The sequence below is a fragment of the Heterodontus francisci genome, chromosome 49 (genome assembly GCF_036365525.1).
Source record: "Heterodontus francisci isolate sHetFra1 chromosome 49, sHetFra1.hap1, whole genome shotgun sequence".
NCBI classification, from domain to species: Eukaryota; Metazoa; Chordata; class Chondrichthyes; order Heterodontiformes; family Heterodontidae; genus Heterodontus; species Heterodontus francisci.
The window spans coordinates 9,054,350-9,074,472 of record NC_090419.1 but is presented as its reverse complement, the minus strand read 5'-3'; the positions used below and the strand labels follow the sequence as shown (position 1 = coordinate 9,074,472).

Below are 20,123 nucleotides of genomic sequence, written 5' to 3'. Positions count from 1 at the left end.
GCCTTCCACACTATCCACAACTCCAGCAACCTTCGTGTCATCGGCAAACTTACTAACCCAGCCTTCCACCTCCTCATCCAAGTCATTTATAAAAATCACAAAGAGCAGAGGTCCCAGAACAGATCCTTGTGGAACACCACTGGTCACCGAGCTCCAGGCTGAATACTTTCCATCGACTACCACCCTCTGACTTCTATGGGCCAGCCAATTTTGTATCCAAACAGCCAACTTTCCCTGAATCCCATGCCTCCTTACTTTCTGAATGAGCCTACCATGGGGAACCTTATCAAACGCCTTGCTAAAATCCATATACACCACATCCACTGCTCTTCCTTCATCAATGTGTTTTGTCACATCTTCAAAGAATTCAATATGGCTTGTGAGGCATGACCTGCCCCTCACAAAGCCATGCTGACTATCTCTAATCAAACTATGCTTTTCCAAGTAATCATAAATCCTGTCTCTCAGAATCCTCTCCAATAATTTGCCCACTACCGACGTAAGACTGACTGGTCTATAATTCCCAGGGTTATCCCTATTCCCTTTCTTGAACAAGGGAACAACATTTGCCACCCTCCAATCATCTGGTACTACTCCAGTGGACAGTGAGGACGCAAAGATCATCGCCAAAGGCGCAGTAATCTCTTCCCTCGCTTCCCGTAATATCCTTGGGTATATCCCGTCTGGCCCCGGGGACTTATCTATCCTCATATCATTCAAACTTTCCAGCACATCCTCCCTCTTAACCTCAACCTGTTCAAGCATATCAGCCTGCTCCACGCTGTCCTCACAAACGACCAGGTCCCTCTCACTAGTGAATACTGAAGCAAAGTATTCATTTAGAACCTCCCCTACCTCCTCCAACTCCAGGCACAAGTTCCCTCCACTATCCCTGATCCGCCCTACCCTCACTCTGGCCATCCTCTTGTTCCTCACATAAGTGTAGAACGCCTTGGGATTTTCCTTAATCCTACCCGCCAAGACTTTTTCATGTCCCCTTCTAGCTCTCCTAAGTCCATTCTTCAGTTCCTTCCTGGCTACCTTGTAACCCTCTAGAGCCCTGTCTGATCCTTGCTTCCGCAACCTTAAGTAAGCTTCCTTCTTCCTCTTGACTAGCTGTTCCACATCTCTTGTCATCCAAGGTTCCTTCACCCTACCATCCCTTCCCTGCCTCATCGGGACAAACCTATCCAGCAGTCGCAGCAAGTGCCCCCTAAACAACCTCCACATTTCTGTCGTGCATTTCCCTGAGAACATCTGTTCCCAATTTATGCTCCCCAGTTCCTGCCTAATAGCATTGTAATTCCCCCTCCCCCAATTAAATATTTTCCCATCCCGTCTGCTCCTGTCCCTCTCCATGACTATAGTAAAGGTCAGGGAGTTGTGATCACTATCACTGAAATGCTCTCCCACCGAGAGATCTGCCACCTGGCTGGTTCGTTGCCAAGCACCAAGTCCAACATAGTCTCCCCTCTAGTCGGCCTATCTACATATTGAGTCAGGAAACCTTCCTGGACACACCTGACAAAAACTGCTCCATCCAAACTATTTTCACTAAGGAGGTTCCAATCAATATTAGGGAAGTTGAAGTCACCCATGACAACAACCCTGTTACTTCTGCACCTTTCCAAAATCTGCCTCCCAATCTGTTCCCCCGTGTCTCTGCTGCTATTGGGGGGTCTATAGAAAACTCCCAACAAAGTGACTGCTCCTTTCCTGTTTCTGACTTCCACCCATACTGACTCAGTAGACAAACCCTCCTCGACGACCTCCCTTTCTGCAGCTGTGATACTATCCCTGATTAACAATGCCACTCCCCCACCTCTTTTACCTCCCTCCCTATTCCTTTTGAAACATCTAAACCCCGGAACATCCAACATCCATTCCTGCCCCTGTGATATCCACGTCTCCGTAATGGCCACAACATCGTAGCTCCAAGTACTGATCCACGATCTAAGTTCATCACCCTTATTCCTGACACTTCTTGCGTTAAAATAGACACACTTCAACCCATCATACTGGCTGCAACTTTGCCCTGCCAACTGTCTAACCTTCCTCACAGACTCTCTGCACTCTGTATCTGCCTGTTCAACAGCTACCCCATCCACTGATCCGTGGCTCCGGTTCCCATCCCCCTGCCAAACTAGTTTAAACCCTCCCGAAGAGCTCTAGCAAACCTCCCGCCCAGGATATTGTTGCCCCTCCAGTTCAGATGCAAGAGTAAAGCTCCCTCGACACTGTCCCCCATCAAACACTCCACAGGACAGGTACAGCACGGGGGTTAGATACAGAGTAAAGCTCTCTCGACACTGTCCCCCATCAAACACTCCCAGGACAGGTACAGCACGGGGGTTAGATACAGAGTAAAGCTCCCTCGACACTGTCCCCCATCAAACACTCCCAGGAGAGGGACAGCACGGGGGTTAGATACAGAGTAAAGCTCCCTCTACACTGTCCCCATCAAACACTCCCCAGGACAGGTACAGCACGGGGGGTTAGATACAGAGTAAAGCTCCCTCTACACTGTCCCCATCAAACACTCCCCAGGACAGGTACAGCACGGGGGTTAGATACAGAGTAAAGCTCCCTCTACACTGTCCCCATCAAACACTCCCAGGAGAGGGACAGCACGGGGGTTAGATACAGAGTAAAGCTCCCTCTACACTGTCCCCATCAAACACTCCCCAGGACAGGTACAGCACGGGGGGGTTAGATACAGAGTAAAGCTCCCTCTACACTGTCCCCATCAAACACTCCCCAGGACAGGTACAGCACGGGGGGGTTAGATACAGAGTAAAGCTCCCTCTACACTGTCCCCATCAAACACTCCCCAGGACAGGTACAGCACGGGGGGGTTAGATACAGAGTAAAGCTCCCTCTACACTGTCCCCGTCAAACACTCCCCAGGACAGGTACAGTACGGGGGTTAGATACAGAGTAAAGCTCCCTCTACACTGTCCCCATCAAACACTCCCAGGACATTTCAGCATTCTTTCCGTGACCCTTTCGGTGACCCTGATGCTGTCAGGGAGAGAGGCAATCTCACTTCTGACCTCTGACGTACCCCCCACTCCCCCCCGCCAACATCACAGTGAACAGCTGGATAATGTTCTTTGAAATGTCAAATTGGGAAAACTGTCAAATCAAAACTGTTGGTGAGGCAATAGGAGGAAGTTTGGTTGCGGGATTGGGTGAGGCGGGGGAATAGTGTGGGTTGAGGAGAGGTTTTCTAGAGATAAACAAAACATCAGGTCAAAGACATTAGCGGCTGTTACAAATTAGCAGCCCACAAATCAGAGCACTGCCTGTCCACAGACCTTCACGGCCCCGTGACGTCATAGCAAAGCCAGTCGAGAATCTGCATCTGGAATGTTTGAGCATCCGTTCTGGAATGTGATCCTCTCCCAGGGGGATACCTAACAGACAGGGCGGACGGACACACAACATCACCCTTGCGTCAGGAGCGCAGTTGGCTGCCAGCAGATCAGAGGGGGGAGGGGCCTGACAGCTGAGGGTTTATAAGAGATGGACGAGGCAGACAGGGACACACACAGCTGGAAGAGCCAACCCTAACTGGGAGGTAAGAACTTTCTTAGAAAGGGGCCTGCCGAGTGTGACAGCTGAGGTTTGTGTGTGTGTGTGTGTGTTTCTGTGCCTGTGCCAACAACTGGTCTGCCTGCCTCACACACTGAGGGCACTATCATGCTGAGTTGGCAGTGAGCAAAACTTTGTCCTCAGGTAGACTCAAAGAGGGGGAGAGCGGGGCAGTGGGATTAGTTTGGGGATTGATACAGGGCTTTGGGAAGAGAGCGGGGCAGTGGGATTAGTTTGAGATTGGTACAGGGCTATGGGGAGAGAGTGGTGCAGTGGGATTAGTTTGGGGATTGATACAGGGCTATGGGGAGAGACTGGGTTAGTGGGATTAGTTTGGGGATTGATACAGGGCTATGGGGAGAGAGTGGGCAGTGGGATTAGTTTGGGGATTGATACAGGGCTATGGGAAGAGAGCGGGGCAGTGGGATTCATTTGGGGATTGATACAGGACTATGGGAAGAGAGCGGGGCAGTGGGATTCATTTGGGGATTGATACAGGGCTATGGGGAGAGACTGGGTTAGTGGGATTAGTTTGGGGATTGATACGGGGCTATGGGAAGAGAGCGGGGCAGTGGGATTAGTTTGGGGATTGATACAGGGCTATGGGAAGAGAGTGGGGCAGTGGGATTAGTTTGGGGATTGATACAGGGCTATGGGGAGAGACTGGGTTAGTGGGATTAGTTTGGGGATTGATACGGGGCTATGGGAAGAGAGCGGGGCAGTGGGATTAGTTTGGGGATTGATACAGGGCTATGGGAAGAGAGTGGGGCAGTGGGATTAGTTTGGGGATTGATACGGGGCTATGGGGAGAGACTGGGTTAGTGGGATTAGTTTGGGGATTGATACAGGGCTATGGGGAGAGAGTGGGGCAGTGGGATTAGTTTGGGGATTGATACAGGGCTATGGGAAGAGAGCGGGGCAGTGGGATTAGTTTGTGGATTGATACAGGGCTATGGGGAGAGAGCGGGGCAGTGGGATTAGTTTGTGGATCGATACAGGGCTATGGGGGGGAAGAGCGGGGCAGTGGGATTAGTTTTGGATCGATACAGGGCTATGGGGGGGAAGAGCGGGGCAGTGGGATTAGTTTTGGATCGATACAGGGCTAGGGGGGAAGAGCGGGACAGTGGGATTAGTTTGGGATTGATACAGGGCTATGGGGAGACAGTGGGGCAGTGGGATTAGTTAGTGGATTGATACAGGGCTATGGGGAGAGAGCGGGGCAGTGGGATTAGTTTGGGATTGATACAGGGCTATGGAGAGAGAGCGGGGCAGTGGGATTAGTTTTGGATCGATACAGGGCATTGGGGGGAAGAGCGGGGCAGTGGGATTAGTTTGGGATTGATACAGGGCTATGGGGAGAGAGCGGGGCAGTGAGATTAGTTGTGATGGGGGTGCCGAGAGTTTCCATTCTGTTGTGTCTCATGACTGGGCACAGCTTTTGCAGACAGACCAGAGCTCATGGGCATTCCTCTCACATTCACGTTCTCTCTCTCTCTCAGTTTTTCTCCCTCTGTCTCTTTGCCTAAACATCCGTCAGGAGCTGCCCAAATCCATCAGCTGAGGTTAAAGCTGAAAGGTCAGAGGTGAAAGGCCAGTGTCACCTTGCCCGTGAACTCCGGTGTTCAGATTTCACAAGGGGACTGACTGCTGTTGTGAAATGTGGTCTGTTTACTCGGGGATCCGGTTGAAATGACCAGCGATCCGCTACACAGAGGAAACCAGCTGCCTTGTCACTTCCCTTAAATAACTGGGCTCACTGTTCAATTTCAAACTGCTCGCTGTCATCCGAGAGACACTGGGCTGGGCCAGGTAATGAGACAAACAGTGGGGTAGAGCGGGGAATGGGGGCCGTACAGTGCTGCCAGTTCTCCACAGAGAGGGGGGGGTGGGGGGGGCGAGAGAGAAAGAACGGGGGGAGAGGGAGACAAAGAGAGAGAAAGACAGAGCGAGAGAGAAAAGAGCATGGACAGAAACAGAGATAGAGGGCGAGACAGAGACAGAGACAGAGAGAGAGGGACAGAGAGACAGATAGAAATAAATATAGCGTGAGAGAGAGGTAGAGGGACAGAGATAGAGGGAGAGGCAGAGAGAGACAGACAGACAGAGAAAGTGAGGGAGAGACAGGAGAGAGAGAGAGAGAGACAGACAGAGGGAGAGACAGAGAGACGGAGAGACAAATATAGGCGGAGAGAAAGAGAGAGAGCAAGACAGAGGGAGAGAGAGCGAGATGTAGAGAGAGCAAGACGGAGAGACGGAGAGAGAGTGTGACGGAGGGAGAGAGAGAAACGGAGAGAGAGAAAGCAATTGACAGACAGAGACAGCGGGAGAGGCAGACAGTCTAGACTGCGTTTATCTGTGCAATGTTGCGTTCAAGGTTTGCAATGGATCTATGGTGAATCTAACTCTCTCTCTCTCTCTCCAGATCGATCAGTCTCAGCCGATACTGTCCCTCCTCTCGGTCACCGCCACTCATCCTGAAACTCACACTGTCCCTTCGACTCATTAACAAGACAACCATGAGCTGCAACATCTTTGGGTTCCTGGCCACCGGGCTTCTGCTCCTGACCGTGCAACAGCAGTCTGACGCTTGCAGCTGTGGCCCATCTCATCCCCAGCAAGCTTACTGTCAGTCCGATGTGGGTGAGTGCCAACATTCCCACCAGCCCTCCGGGAAGGATTTGCAATTGTGTTCAATGGGAGTGAATGGGAAGGGGTTTGGGGTCCATTGGGATTGTGAACGGTGGAAGTGAACGGGAAGGGGTTTGAGTCCATTGGGATTGTGTATCATCGGAGTGAAAGGGAAGGGGTTTGGGTCCATTAGGATTGTGTAAGGTGGGAGTGAATGGGAAGGGGTCTGGGTCCATTGGGATTGTGTACAGTGGGAGTGAATGGGAAGGGGTTTGGGTCCATTGGGATTGTGTACAGTGGGTGTGAAGTGAATGGGAAGGGGTTTAGGTCCATTGGGATTGTGTACAATGGGAGCGAATGGGAAGGGGTTTGGGTCCATTAGGATTGTGTACACTGGGAGTGAATGGGAAGGGGTTTGGGTCCATTAGAACTGTGTACAGTGGGAGTGAATGGGAAGGGGTTTGGGTCCATTGGGATTGTGTACAGTGGGACTGAACGGGAAGGGGTTTGGGACCATTGGGATTGTGCACAGTGGGAGTGAATGGGAAGGGGTTTAGGTCCATTAGGATTGTGTAAGGTGGGAGTGAATGGGAAGGGGTCTGGGTCCATTGGGATTGTGTACAGTGGGAGTGAATGGGAAGGGGTTTGGGTCCATTAGAATTGTGTACAGTGGGAGCGAATGGGAAGGAGTTTGGGTCCATTGGGATTGTGTACACTGGGAGTGAATGGGAAGGGGTTTGGGTCCATTAGAACTGTGTACAGTGGGAGTGAATGGGAAGGGGTTTGGGTCCATTGGGATTGTGTACAGTGGGACTGAACGGGAAGGGGTTTGGGACCATTGGGATTGTGCACAGTGGGAGTGAATGGGAAGGGGTTTAGGTCCATTGGGATTGTGTACAATGGGAGTGAACGGGAAGGGGTTTGGGTCCATTGGGATTGTGTACGGTGGGAGTGAATGGGAAGGGGTTTGGGTCCATTGGGATTGTGTACAATGGGAGTGAACGGGAAGGGGTTTGGGTCCATTGGGATTGTGTACGGTGGGAGTGAATGGGAAGGGGTTTGGGTCCATTGGGATTGTGTACAATGGGAGTGAATGGGAAGGGGTTTGGGTCCATTGGGATTGTGTACAGTGGGAGTGAATGGGAAGGGGTTTGGGTCCATTGGGATTGTGTACAGTGGGAGTGAATGGGAAGGGGTTTGGGTCCATTGGGATTGTGTACGGTGGGAGTGAATGGGAAGGGGTTTGGGTCCATTGGGATTGTGTACAATGGGAGTGAACGGGAATGGGATTTGGGTCCATTGGGATTGTGTACAGTGGGAGTGAACGGGAAGGGGTTTGGGTCCATTGGGATTGTGTACAATGGGAGTGAACGGGAATGGGATTTGGGTCCATTGGGATTGTGTACAGTGGGAGTGAACGGGAAGGGGTTTGGGTCCATTGGGATTGTGTACGGTGGGAGTGAATGGGAAGGGGTTTGGGTCCATTGGGATTGTGTACAGTGGGAGTGAATGGGAAGGGATTTGGGTCCATTGGGATTGTGTACAGTGGGAGTGAATGGGAATGGATTTGGGTCCATTAGGATTGTGTACAGTGGGAGTGAATGGGAAGGGATTTGGGTCCATTGGGATTCTGCCTCCCTCTCTCCCTCCTCCTTTAAGACGGTCTTTGACCGTTCTGTTGGTCACCTGTCCCTGCTATCCCCTTACACAGCTCGGTTTCGAACTTTATTGGATTCAGACCTGTGCGGAGGCACCTTGTGACTTGCTGCCACATGAAGGGCGCTTTATAAATGCAGTTTATTGCTGTTGCCACCGGGAGTGAAATCTGAACTGACTTCAGAAGAGAGGTGACTGGGATCAGGAGCGATTGGGATTATTTGCTCTGGGCAGTTCCCGGTCGGATCTGGATGCTGGGTGTCACATCCATGTCCCCGGCCTCTCTCCGTGGTTGACCCTCCCGAGATGGCCACTTCCTGCCAATGAGGGGAAAATGCAGCGGAAAGAGAGGTCATAATCTGACATCCCTCGGAAGCAGAGAGAGAGAGAGAGAGAGAGAGAGAGTGAGAGAGGAAGAGAAATATCACCCAGTGTTGTTTGGATTGGGTGTGGCGGGGAATGAGGTCAGGTAATTGCCCCTTGTAAGATTATAGTGTGCCAGAGGTTTGGAATTAATCCCGTTGGAACATTACTTCATCCAAGCAGTGAAAGGTCATGTTTTCCCTGACTCACTGCTGTATGTGGTTCCCACCTCAATGCCAGTCAACAGCTCGAGAGTACAAGTCCTCACGACTATTCCCATTAGTTCTTTGCCCCGCACTGAGTTCCAGAGCAGAGGCTATCTCGGCTCCGAGTCCCACCCAAAAGGCCTGACAATGAACACAAAAACCGTGGTCTGGCTCCCGGCCTACTGCGGACTGCTCCTTCACCAGGCCTAACTCCCAGCGTTCTCTTTGCCGCCGCCGCCCCCTCGGCTCCTATTAACGTGGCGACCTCTTATTATGATCCACAGTTATCAAGGGGAAAATAGTGGGATCAAAGCTCGTCGCCAGAGACAACAGCAGCGATCCGAATGCCTTTCATTGGATCCAGTATGAAGTCCAACAACAAAAGGTAAGGCTATAGGATCAGAGAATGGTTACAGAACAGGAGGAGGCCCCATTCAGCCCCCCTCCTCGAGCCTGTTACACAGGAACAGGAGGAGGCCCCATTCAGCCCCCCTCCTCGAGCCTGTTACACAGGAACAGGAGGAGGCCCCATTCAGCCCCCCTCCTCGAGCCTGTTACACAGGAACAGGAGGAGGCCCATTCAGCCCCTCTCGAGCCTGTCACACAGGAACAGGAGGAGGCCCATTCAGCCCCTCGAGCCTGTTACACAGGAACAGGAGGAGGCCATTCAGCCCACCCTGGTGCTGGTAATTTTGGGTGATCGTGGCATGATGTGTGGATCAGTCCAGCAGGGAGAATGGGTCTGTGTCTAATCCATCTTTGCATCCTTGTCTTTCCTGGCAGATGTACAAGGGTTTCGAGAAGGTCGAGGAGGTTCAGTACGTCTACACGCCCCGTGCTGACTTAGTCTGCGGGCTCGTGCTCGAAGCAGATCAGATGAATGAGGACTATGTCCTGTCAGGTACGGTTCCCCCCCCCCCGGAGATTTCCTCGCTCACGTCCCCTGACGGACAGACCTCCTTCTCCGCTCGCCCCCTCCCCCAACCCTTGTCTGAGCGGACTCCCGGTCAGGTTCAGATCCCAGCGGCCGACGGAGGAAGCTGGGATGGTTCCCCCCCCCGCCCTGGGAGCAGAGAAGGTCAAGAGGAGATTTACCGGAATGGCACCAGGGGATGAGGGTCGTCTGCGAACAGACTTCCCAAAGTGTGGTGCCCGGGTGGGTGTCGGGGTCCGGACGGATTGGTACTTGACGTCTTCTTGCCTCTTTCTCCTGCAGGGAATGTGGAGAGTGACGGGAAAATGTACATCAACATCTGCAGCTTTAACAAACCCTGGAGTCAGCTGACACCAGCACAGAGGACAAATCTGGATGAGAGATACAGAGCTGGCTGTCAGTGCATGGTACGTCACACCTCTACACTGTCCCCATCAAACACTCCCAGGACAGGTAGAGCACGGGGGTTAGATACAGAGTAAAGCTCCCTCTACACTGTCCCCATCAAACACTCCCAGGACAGGTAGAGCACGGGGGTTAGATACAGAGTAAAGCTCCCTCTACATTGTCCCCATCAAACACTCCCAGGACAGGTCCAGCACGGGGGTTAGATACAGAGTAAAGCTCCCTCTACACTGTCCCCCATCAAACACTCCCAGGACAGGGACAGCACGGGGGTTAGATACAGAGTAAAGCTCCCACTACATTGTCCCCATCAAACACTCCCAGGACAGGGACAGCACGGGGGTTAGATACAGAGTAAAGCTCCCTCTACATTGTCCCCATCAAACACTCCCAGGACAGGTACAGCACAGGGGTTAGATACAGAGTAAAGCTCCCTCTACACTGTCCCCCATCAAACACTCCCCAGGACAGGTACAGTACGGGGGTTAGATACAGAGTAAAGCTCCCTCTACACTGTCCCCATCAAACACTCCCAGGACAGGTACAGCACGGGGGTTAGATACAGAGTAAAGCTCCCTCTACACTGTCCCCATCAAACACCCCCAGGACAGAGACAGCACGGGGGTTAGATACAGAGTAAAGCTCCCTCTACACTGTCCCCCATCAAACACTCCCAGGACAGGGACAGCACGGGGGTTAGATACAGAGTAAAGCTCCCTCTACACTGTCCCCCATCAAACACTCCCAGGACAGGGACAGCACGGGGGTTAGATACAGAGTAAAGCTCCCTCTACACTGTCCCCATCAAACACTCCCAGGACAGGGACAGCACGGGGGTTAGAAACAGAGTAAAACTCCCACTAGACTGCAGATTTAACAGCGTGTGGGGAATGGACTCCTGGTTTAATCCCCGATCTAACCGCGTGTGGGGCAGTCTGTATAGATTTCCGGGTTTCTGGACTCGACGGGAAACAGGAAGTGGATGGTGACTGTAATATGGCTCCCCTCCTTGTGTGTCTCCTGCAGATCATTCCCTGCCTATCCTTGCCGTGCAGTCTCTCCGCGGATAATCAGTGCCTCTGGACTGACGGAATCCTCAACGGAAAGTGGGAGGGAGCTCAAAGCCAACGCTACGCTTGCAGCATGAAGCCGTCTGGCATGTGCCAGTGGGACACGGGCAAGATTCCCAGGTCCAGATCCTTCCTCAGAAGCGAGAATCAGTAACCAGCGGAAGGGAAAGTCCTGGACGAAGGAGCCGTTCCCGAGCGAAATTAACCCAACTGTTATTTTTTTCTTTAAGCCGCCTGCTTTTCAGCTCTTGCTCCCCCGCTATAAACCGCACTGCGTTCTCTTCAAACTGTTCCCGCCCAACAACCACCTCCCAGATCCCCGTATCAGCTCCTATTCCTGGGGGAGCAGGCTGTGCTGTCGTCTGGGGAGGGCTGGGGCATCGCTTTTGTTGACTTTTGTTTCACTCCCATTCCTGGAGTGATCGAGCAATCGGAGAATTTTGCGGCCTCGTGGAGGCGGCCATTTTGTAAGTAAAATGGCCGTCACTCCGTGCCCTGCTCTACCTGAAACGGGACCCCCTTGCCAACTCTTACACATGGCGCTGGTATTCCCCTCGCCCCCCCCCTGCCGCCGCCGCCCTTATCTAGCGCCTGCCCCCGCGACTCTTGGCACGCAGAGGCCCACCCGCATTGGCCCACCTGCAATGCATGCTGGGAATAGCTCACAAACAAAATGGCCACCTCCTCCGTCCTGAGGCCTCTTCACCTGGAGGTTGTGGCTAAAGGCATTCGAGCCATGAGCTGGAAATGGTTGGCGCCATTTCACGAAATGGCCCTTTACCTTCCCTTTCGGTCTATTTTTCTCTCTCTCTCTCTCTCTCTCTCTCCCCATCACTCATGCCCTGAAGAATATTATTGCCCCGCCCTACAAACCTCCCCTTTCCCCAAACCACCAAACCCCCCTCCAACCACCCCCCCCAAACTGCCTCCATTTCAGACAAAACGTCCTCCATTTTCCAACAGCTGCCTCTAATTTTTTTTTTCGAGATAACTTATTATTTCTTTTTGTAAAACGCAACTGTTTAAATTCCAGATGAGTTCTTTTTAAGAAAATAAAAACACAAGTTGCACCACTGACTCTGTATATATATATATATCGTTTTGTACAGGGGTCGGTAGGTCTGGTGAACAAACTCAAAACTGTCCGTCATTTGTGGAATGAATGAGGAAACGTTCGGTCACAAATTCCTCTCTGTGTTCAGCTTCGGAGAGATGAAGTAGGGGGGGTGGGAGGAGGCTGCTGTGGAGCAGAAATTCCGGCACGGAGCGGGTGGGTCCAATGGCCTGTTTCCTGGGCTGTAGATACCCTGTCAGAGGGCGCTCGGCTCCGAGTTAGGCCAAGGAGGGAGCAACTGCCCTCGCCAAACTGCCGGGGTCCACCACATCCCCCGAGACAGGGCAGCGGGGTTGGGGGTTGGGGGGTGGGGGGGAGAACTGTGGGTGCCCCGAGCAAGGCGGGGCGTGGGAAGAGCTCGACCTGTAGCAGAGGGGTTGTGCTCCGGGCCTAGTACACCATGATGTTCTGCAGATACCTATCCCGTCCGGGCAGCTGGCCGGGAGTCTAAACTCAGTTAATCAAATAAATCTGGAATAAAAAGGCGGGTCGCGGGGAAAAGGGGGCCGCGAAACTACCAGCATCACACGGTTACACTCATGCCCTTTGGAGAAAGAAATCTGCCAAGGTTACCGGGTCTGGCCAACATGTGATTTCAGAGCCCAGAGCAATGTGGTTGACTGGTAACTGCCCTCTGAAATGGCCCAGTGCGACACTCAGTTGCGCTCAAGAAGGCGGCTCACCGTCACCTTCTCAAGGGGCAATTAGGGATGGGCATTAAATGCTGGCCGAGCCAGCGACGCCCACATCCCATGAATGAATTAACAACACTTGCATTTCCGTATACTTCCCTTCACCGTCATCTGGATGTGCAAAAGAGCCATGCAGGCACTCAATTACTTTTGAAAGCCAGTTCTTGGTTGGTCGGCAAGCACAGCGGACAAACAGTGCACAGCAAGATCCCCCAAACAGGTACTGGTGGTGCTTAAGGGGGCGAATTTGCCCCGGGAGAAATCCAGAGGTCCAGCCCCGAAGCCCAGGCCCGACACTCCCCCGGTACAGATACTGAGGGAGCACCGCACTGTCGGAGGGTCAGTACTGAGGGAGCACCGCACTGTCGGAGGGTCAGTACTGAGGGAGTGCCGCACTGTCGGAGGGTCAGTACTGAGGGAGAGCCGCACAGGTAAGGAAATTGCAGAAGATTTAATTATAGGCTCTTTCAAAACTTGCATGAGTCCGGATTTGCCCCCTTGCATTGGAAAACTGCTGATGTCGCTCCTGATGTTGTAAACTGGATGTCGGGGCAAGAAAGGTGCAAAAAAGATTGACCACAACTGAGAGACACTGATACAATGGAGAGATCAAACTGAAACATCATCCAAATCTGCAAACTACCACCCAGCAGGGCAAAGTCTACCCTCTCCATCACACACACTCTCCCAACATCACCACCCTCCCTACCTCTGTAACCTCCTCCAGCCCTGACACCCCTCCCGAACACTGTAACCTCCTCCAGCCCCGACAACCCTCCCTAACTCTGTAACCTCCTCCAGCCCCGACAACCCTCCCTATCTCTGTAACCTCCTCCAGCCCCGACAACCCTCCCTATCGCTGTAACCTCCTCCAGCCCCGACAACCCTCCCTATCGCTGTAACCTCCTCCAGCCCCGACAACCCTCCCTATCTCTGTAACCTCCTCCAGCCCCGACAACCCTCCCTATCTCTGTAACCTCCTCCAGCCCCGACAACCCTCCCTACCTCTGTAACCTCCTCCAGCCCCTACAACCCTCCCTAACTCTGTAAGTTCCTCCAGCCCCTACAACCCTCCCTATCTCTGTAACCTCCTCCAGCCCCTACAACCCTCCCTATCTCTGTAACCTCCTCCAGCCCCGACAAACCTCCCTATCTCTGTAACCTCCTCCAGTCCCCTGCAACCCTCCCTATCTCTGTAACCTCCTCCAGCCCCAACAACCCTCCCTATCTCTGTAACCTCCTCCAGCCCCTACAACCCTCCCTATCTCTGTAACCTCCTCCAGCCCCTACAACCCTCCCTATCTCTGTAACCTCCTCCAGCCCCTACAACCCTCCCTATCTCTGTAACCTCCTCCAGCCCCAACAACCCTCCCTATCTCTGTAACCTCCTCCAGCCCCTACAATCCTCCCTATCTCTGTAACCTCCTCCAGTCCCCTGCAACCCTCCCTATCTCTGTGACCTCCTCCAGTCCCCTGCAACCCTCCCTATCTCTGTAACTTCCTCCAGTCCCTACAACCCTCCCTACCTCTGTAACCTCCTCCAGCCCCTACAACCCTCCCTATCTCTGTAACCTCCTCCAGCCCCTACAACCCTCCCTATCTCTGTAACCTCCTCCAGTCCCTGCAACCCTCCCTATCTCTGTAACCTCCTCCAGTCTCCACAACTCTCCCTATCTCTGTAACCTCCTCCAGCCCGTACAACCCTCCGTATCTTAGTAACCTCCTCCAGTCCCTACAACCCTCCCTATCTCTGTAACCTCCTCCAGTCTCCACAACTCTCCCTATCTCTGTAACCTCCTCCAGCCCCTACAACCTTCCCTATCTCTGTAACCTCCTCCAGCCCCCAACAACCCTCCCTATCTCTGTAACCTCCTCCAGCCCCTACAACCCTCCGAGATCTCTGCCCTCCTCCAATTCCGGCCTCTTGACCATCCCCGATTCCCATCGCTCCACCATTGGCGGCCGTGCCTTCAGCTGCCTGGGGCCCTAAGCTCTGGGATTCCCTCCCTAAACCTCTCCGCCTCTCTCTCTCCTCCTTTAAGACGCTGGTTAAAACCGACCTCTCTGACTGAGCTTTTGGCCGTCTGTCCCTAATATTTCTTTACATTGACTCCGTGTCCGGTTTAGTCTCCTCTGAAGCCCCTTTGGGGCATTTCCCCTTAATCCAAGGTGCTAGATAAATGCAAGTTGTAGTTGATTTGGAACTATATCGGTCGTTCCTTCACGGTCGCTGGGTCAAAATCCCGGAACTCCCTCCCTAACAGCACTGTGGGTGTACCTACCCCCACACGGACTGCAGCGGTTCAAGAAGGCAGCTCACCACCACCTTCTCAAGGGGCAATTAGGGATGGGCAATAAACGCTGGTCTGGCGACATCCTGTGGGTGAATCCCGTAAGAAATACCCCCGTCTCTTTACTCATGGCTTTAAGTAGGCGTTTAAATGTGACTCAAAATCCTCAGTGGTTACAAAGCAGGGAGCCCTTCTCCTCGAGCTTAACGCTATTTGTTGAGACTGTGTGTGCACGCCCAGGCCCAGGGCTACTTACCATCTCCTTGTGGTTCGGGTAGAAAACTTGCTCGATGAGAGGGAACTCCTCGGGACCCAGTTTCTTATAGATCTTTGCCAGTTGCCCGAACTAGACACAGAGAAGGGAAGACATGATTAACAGGGTCAATACAAGGGCGGTCTCGGACGACTCCCCCCTCTCTCGAGTTAGCACCCAAAGGATGACTATCCCCACCCCAATTTAACACGACGTCCTCTCTGTATTTCACCCCCCCTCTCCCCACCAGAGGAAAACTGCTCCAACCCGTGTCCTGCCAGCCCCGCTACCCCTGAGCATCGGATGAGCTAATGCAAGACAGCCCAGGGATAGTCCCGGAGGACGAGGGTTGGGTGGGGGTGAGGCCGTCCTGCTCTCCTGGGCCGCGGCGGCTCCCAGACGAAGCTCCCTGGGGTGGGGGAGGGGGGGAAGTCCCCTCCACCGCCCTCCCCCCCCCTCCCTCCCCCACTTCAATTCCCTCCAAACTCGCACTTACCACCCAGGGCTTGTCGCAGAAGTTGTAGACGGAGTGCAGGGAGTTCATGCTGGCAACCCCGGCGTACTGGAGCCCGATGACGATGTTCCGGAAGTCTCCGCCCTTGGCCATGCTGTAGGCATGCTGCCGCACGAGGACAAAGTCTGGGGTGAAGGACCTGTACCCAGAACAAGAAGAGGCACCAGGCTTGTTACTCAGGGTGTGTGTGTGTGTAGCGGGAGGAATGAGGGGGGCACCCCTACTCTTTGACCCATGACCTTTACAGTTCAGAGGTCATTCCCCCTCTCTCACAAAGTCCCTACCACCCACACCAGCTCACTGGCGTCCAGAATACCAAAAAACTCCAGTCTTCAATCTGCATCTCTAGACTCGGCTATTCCACCGCTCCCTCGATCTTCCTCCGTCTGTAAACCTCAGCTCATCCAAAACTCTGTTAACTCACAACCCTCCCACACCGCCCCCACACGCAGTGCTCGCTGACCTACACCGGCTCCCGGTCCAGCAACACATCCATTCCAAAATTCTCATCCTCCTGTTCAAACCCCTCTGTGACCTCTTCACCCCCTCCCTATCTCTGTAACCTCCTCCAGTCCCCTACAACCCTCCCTATCTCTGTAACCTCCTCCAGTCCCCTACAACCCTCCCTATCTCTGTAACCTCCTCCAGCCCCTACAACCCTCCCTATCTCTGTAACCTCCTCCGGCCCCTACAACCCTCCCTATCTCTGTAACCTCCTCCAGTCCCTACAACCCTCCCTATCTCTGTAACCTCCTCCAGCCGCTACAACCCTCCCTATCTCTGTAACCTCCTCCGGCCCCTACAACCCTCCCTATCTCTGTAACCTCCTCCAGTCCCCTACAACCCTCCCTATCTCTGTAATCTCCTCCAGCCCCTACAACCCTCCCTATCTATGTAACCTCCTCCAGTCCCCTACAACCCTCCCTATCTCTGTAACCTCCTCCAGTCCCCTACAACCCTCCCTATCTCTGTAACCTCCTCCAGCCCCTACAACTCTCCCTATCTCTGTAACCTCCTCCAGCCCCTACAAGCCTCCGAGATCTCTACGCTCCTCCAATTCCGGCCTCTTGACCATCCCCCGATTCCCATCGCTCCACCATTGGCGGCCGTGCCTTCAGCTGCCTGGGGCCCCTAAGCTCTGGAATTCCCTCCCTAAACCTCTCCGCCTCTCTCTCTCCTCCTTTAAGACAATTTTGTGAGGAGGGTGCAAGGAGGCTTCAAGGGGATTTGGACAGGCTCAGTGAATGGGCAAGAACGTGGCAGATGGAATATAATGCGAATAAGTGTGAATTTATCCACTTTGGTAGAAAAAGCAGAAAGGCAGATTATTTCTTAAATAGTGAGAGGTTGGGAAGTGTTGATGTCCAAAGAGACCTGGGTGTCCTTGTTCATGAGTCACTAAAAGCTAGTCTGCAGATGCAGCAAGCAATTAGGAAGGTAAATGATATGTTGGCCTTCATCACTAGGGGATTTGAGTACAGGAGTAAAGATGTCTTGCTGCAATTGTATAAAGCCTTGGTGAGTCCGCACCTGGAGTATTGTGTACAGTTTTGATCTCCTTATCTAAGGAAGGATATACCGGCCAAAGAGGGAGTGCAACGGAGGTTCACCAGACTAATCCCTGGGATGGCGGGATTGCCTTATGAGGAGAGATTGAGGAAACTGGACCTGTATTCTCTAGAGTTTCGAAGAATGAGAGGTGATATCATTGAAATGTACAAAATTCTTACGGGATGTGACAGGGTGGATGTGGATAGGATGTTTCCCCTGACTGGTGAGTCTCGAACCAGGGGTCACAGTCTCAGAATATGGAGGGCCGAAGGGCCTGTTTCAGTGCTGTATCTCTAAATAAATAAATAAAGGGGCAGGCCATATTAGACTGAGATGAGGAGGAATTTCTTCACTCAGAGGGTGGTGAATCTGTGGAATTCTCTACCCCAGAGGGCTGTGGAAGCTCAATCATCGAGCATGTTCAAGACAGAAATCGATAGATATCTGGAGACTAATGAAAAGGAGATTGGGATAGTGGGGAAAAGTGGCGTAGAGGTAGATGACCAGCTGTGATCTAACTGAATGGCAGAGCAGGCTCGAAGGGCCGAATGGCCTACTCCTGCTCCTATGTCCCTGAAAACTGACCCCATTGACCGAGCTTTTGGTCACCTACCCCTAATATCTCCTCGTGTGGCTCGGGGGTTAAAGGTTGTCCGATTTACGCTCCTGTGAAGCGCTTTGCGGGCGTTTTACTCGGTCACAGGCACTTTATAAAAGCAATTTGTTGGTGGTTCGAGCGAACCCTGAGATGGGGCACCTGCACCGCAGTAATTCCCTCCCTGATTCGCCAGCTCGGGGCTCGGGGCGGGAAACCTCACCTTTGACCTTCCGAGAAGCATTTACGTTTTAGTCCAAAGCGCCTCGCGAGGTGGGCGCGTAAACGGCAGGTGAGGTTCGACAGCGGCGTCGCCAGGGGCCCCGGTTACGAGGGGAGGTCGGGAGAGTCGGGTGGGGGAGGGGTGGGGGGACTGTTTCCCCCGGGGAGGCGAGGAGAGCCGCCGCTCGCCCGCTCTGAGAGTGGTCGGGCTCTGGATTCCTCAACCTCGGGGAAAGGGAGGGGAGACGAGGAGAAGGATGTTAAAATCGAGGCGCTGGCGGGACCGCGGGGAGGGAGCCCTGTCGATCAGTGAGCACGCGGGCCAGCGTGATGGGTGGGCAGGAGGAAGTGCAACAGAGGACGCAAGTCCAGATGGGAATGTAGAGGTTAGCCAGCGGGAGCCGGTTTTCCCTGGCAGAGATTTTCCGAAGGGGGGCCGGGAAAGGGTCAGTTTTCCTTAAGACGTTCCCAGATCTCTGTGGTAAGTCGGCATTCCCAAATCCCGCCCTGGCCCTGGCTTGTGGCAAGTGCAGTGTTTTGACTGAGGTCTGACAGTCATATCCTGTCCTGGCATCTCATGTTATTTACTTGGTTGTCGGGGCCGGGGGGGTTGGTGGGGGGGGGGAGGGAGACAGGGCTCACAGACACCAAACTCAGAGAAAAAACAAAACACCACAGCTTAACTGATTCAGTCAGGAGTTTCCTCATAGGCAGCTGAAGCGGGAAAGACCGCAGGGATACAGGGAAAGGGCAAGGGAGTGGAGCTAACGAGAACAGATTGAACATGGCACAGAATCAGGTAATGACCCCCTCTACACTGTCCCCCATCAAACATGTCCCAGGACAGGTACAGCACAGGGGTTAGATACAGAGTAAAACTCCCTCTACACTGTCCCCGTCAAACACTCCCAGGACAGGTACAGCACTGGGGTTAGATACAGAGTAAAGCTCCCTCTACACTGTCCCCCATCAAACATGCCCCAGGACAGGTACAGCACGGGGTTAGATACAGAGTAAAGCTCCCTCTACACTGTCCCCCATCAAACATGCCCCAGGACAGGTACAGCACGGGGGATTAGATACAGAGTAAAGCTCCCTCTACACTGTCCCCCATCAAACATGCCCCAGGACAGGTACAGCACGGGGGTTAGATACAGAGTAAAGCTCCCTCTACCCTATCCCCCATCAAACACTCCCAGGACAGGTACAGCACGGGGTTAGATACAGAGTAAAGCTCCCTCTACACTGTCCCCCATCAAACATGCCCCAGGACAGGTACAGCACGGGGGATTAGATACAGAGTAAAGCTCCCTCTACACTGTCCCCCATCAAACATGCCCCAGGACAGGTACAGCACGGGGGTTAGATACAGAGTAAAGCTCCCTCTACCCTATCCCCCATCAAACACTCCCAGGACAGGTACAGTACGGGGGTTAGATACAGAGTAAAGCTCCCTCTACACTGTCCCCATCAAACACTCCCAGGACAGGGACAGTACGAAGAAATTCCAGCCTGTTGGATATAGGTTATTCTATATATAAACCCCCCCACCCCTGTGAATTAGGTACTGCTGGATAATTGGATCACTCTCACTGAGACTGAGTGAGCGCTGACATGCACTAGTCTTACATCTTCCTCCATCTCACCTCGCGACTTTCACTCCGTTCCGATACACCTCCATGTCAACGCTGAAACTGCCAGTGGCGTGAGAGATCACATTGAGTTCGGAGAACTCCGCCTGTGGGAACACCAATACAGGAGAGAGAGAGAGAGAGAGTGGGAGGGAGAGAGAGAGAGAGAGAGAGAGTGGGGGGGAGAGAGAGAGAGAGAGAGAGAGTGGGGGGGGGAGAGAGAGAGAGAGAGAGAGTGGGGGGGAGAGAGAGAGAGACACAGGGTAAGGGAGAGAGAGACAGGGGGAGGGAGAGAGAGAGACGGGGGAGGGAGAGAGAGAGACGGGGGAGGGAGAGAGAGAGAGAGAGAGAGTGGGGGGGAGAGAGAGAGAGACACAGGGTAAGGGAGAGAGAGACAGGGGGAG

The 20,123-nt window shown here is 53.3% G+C and overlaps 2 protein-coding genes across 3 annotated transcripts in view; one reads left to right on the top strand and one right to left on the bottom strand.

Moving 5' to 3' along the window:
- LOC137358281 (synapsin-1-like) overlaps positions 1 to 20,123 on the bottom strand; it is a 193,336-nt gene that overhangs the window by 133,856 nt on the left and 39,357 nt on the right. The window contains 3 exon segments of the mRNA XM_068024194.1: positions 15,210 to 15,299; positions 15,703 to 15,859; positions 19,735 to 19,826. Of these exon segments, the coding sequence (XP_067880295.1) occupies positions 15,210 to 15,299; positions 15,703 to 15,859; positions 19,735 to 19,826 (339 nt within the window).
- On the top strand, positions 3,424 to 11,933 carry LOC137358283 (metalloproteinase inhibitor 2-like). 2 transcript variants are annotated; one of them, XM_068024196.1, is made up of 6 exons: positions 3,424 to 3,580; positions 6,017 to 6,234; positions 8,732 to 8,832; positions 9,231 to 9,348; positions 9,664 to 9,788; positions 10,813 to 11,933. In XM_068024196.1, the coding sequence occupies exons 2-6, from the start codon at positions 6,111 to 6,113 to the stop codon at positions 11,008 to 11,010; spliced, it is 666 nt and encodes a 221-aa protein (XP_067880297.1). In that variant the 5' UTR covers positions 3,424 to 3,580; positions 6,017 to 6,110; the 3' UTR covers positions 11,011 to 11,933. The 2 variants fall into 2 exon arrangements, with proteins under 2 accessions (XP_067880297.1, XP_067880298.1); XM_068024197.1 differs by lacking the exon at positions 3,424 to 3,580 and adding an exon at positions 5,266 to 5,403.

Coding starts and splice junctions, on each gene's coding strand:
- LOC137358283 (XM_068024196.1), top strand. CDS start 6,111: ATGAGCTGCAACATCTTTGGGTTCCTGGCCACCGGGCTTCTGCTCCTG. Junction 8,833..9,230: donor ATGAAGTCCAACAACAAAAG/GTAAGGCTATAG, acceptor CTTTCCTGGCAG/ATGTACAAGGGTTTCGAGAA. Junction 9,349..9,663: donor TGAGGACTATGTCCTGTCAG/GTACGGTTCCCC, acceptor TTTCTCCTGCAG/GGAATGTGGAGAGTGACGGG.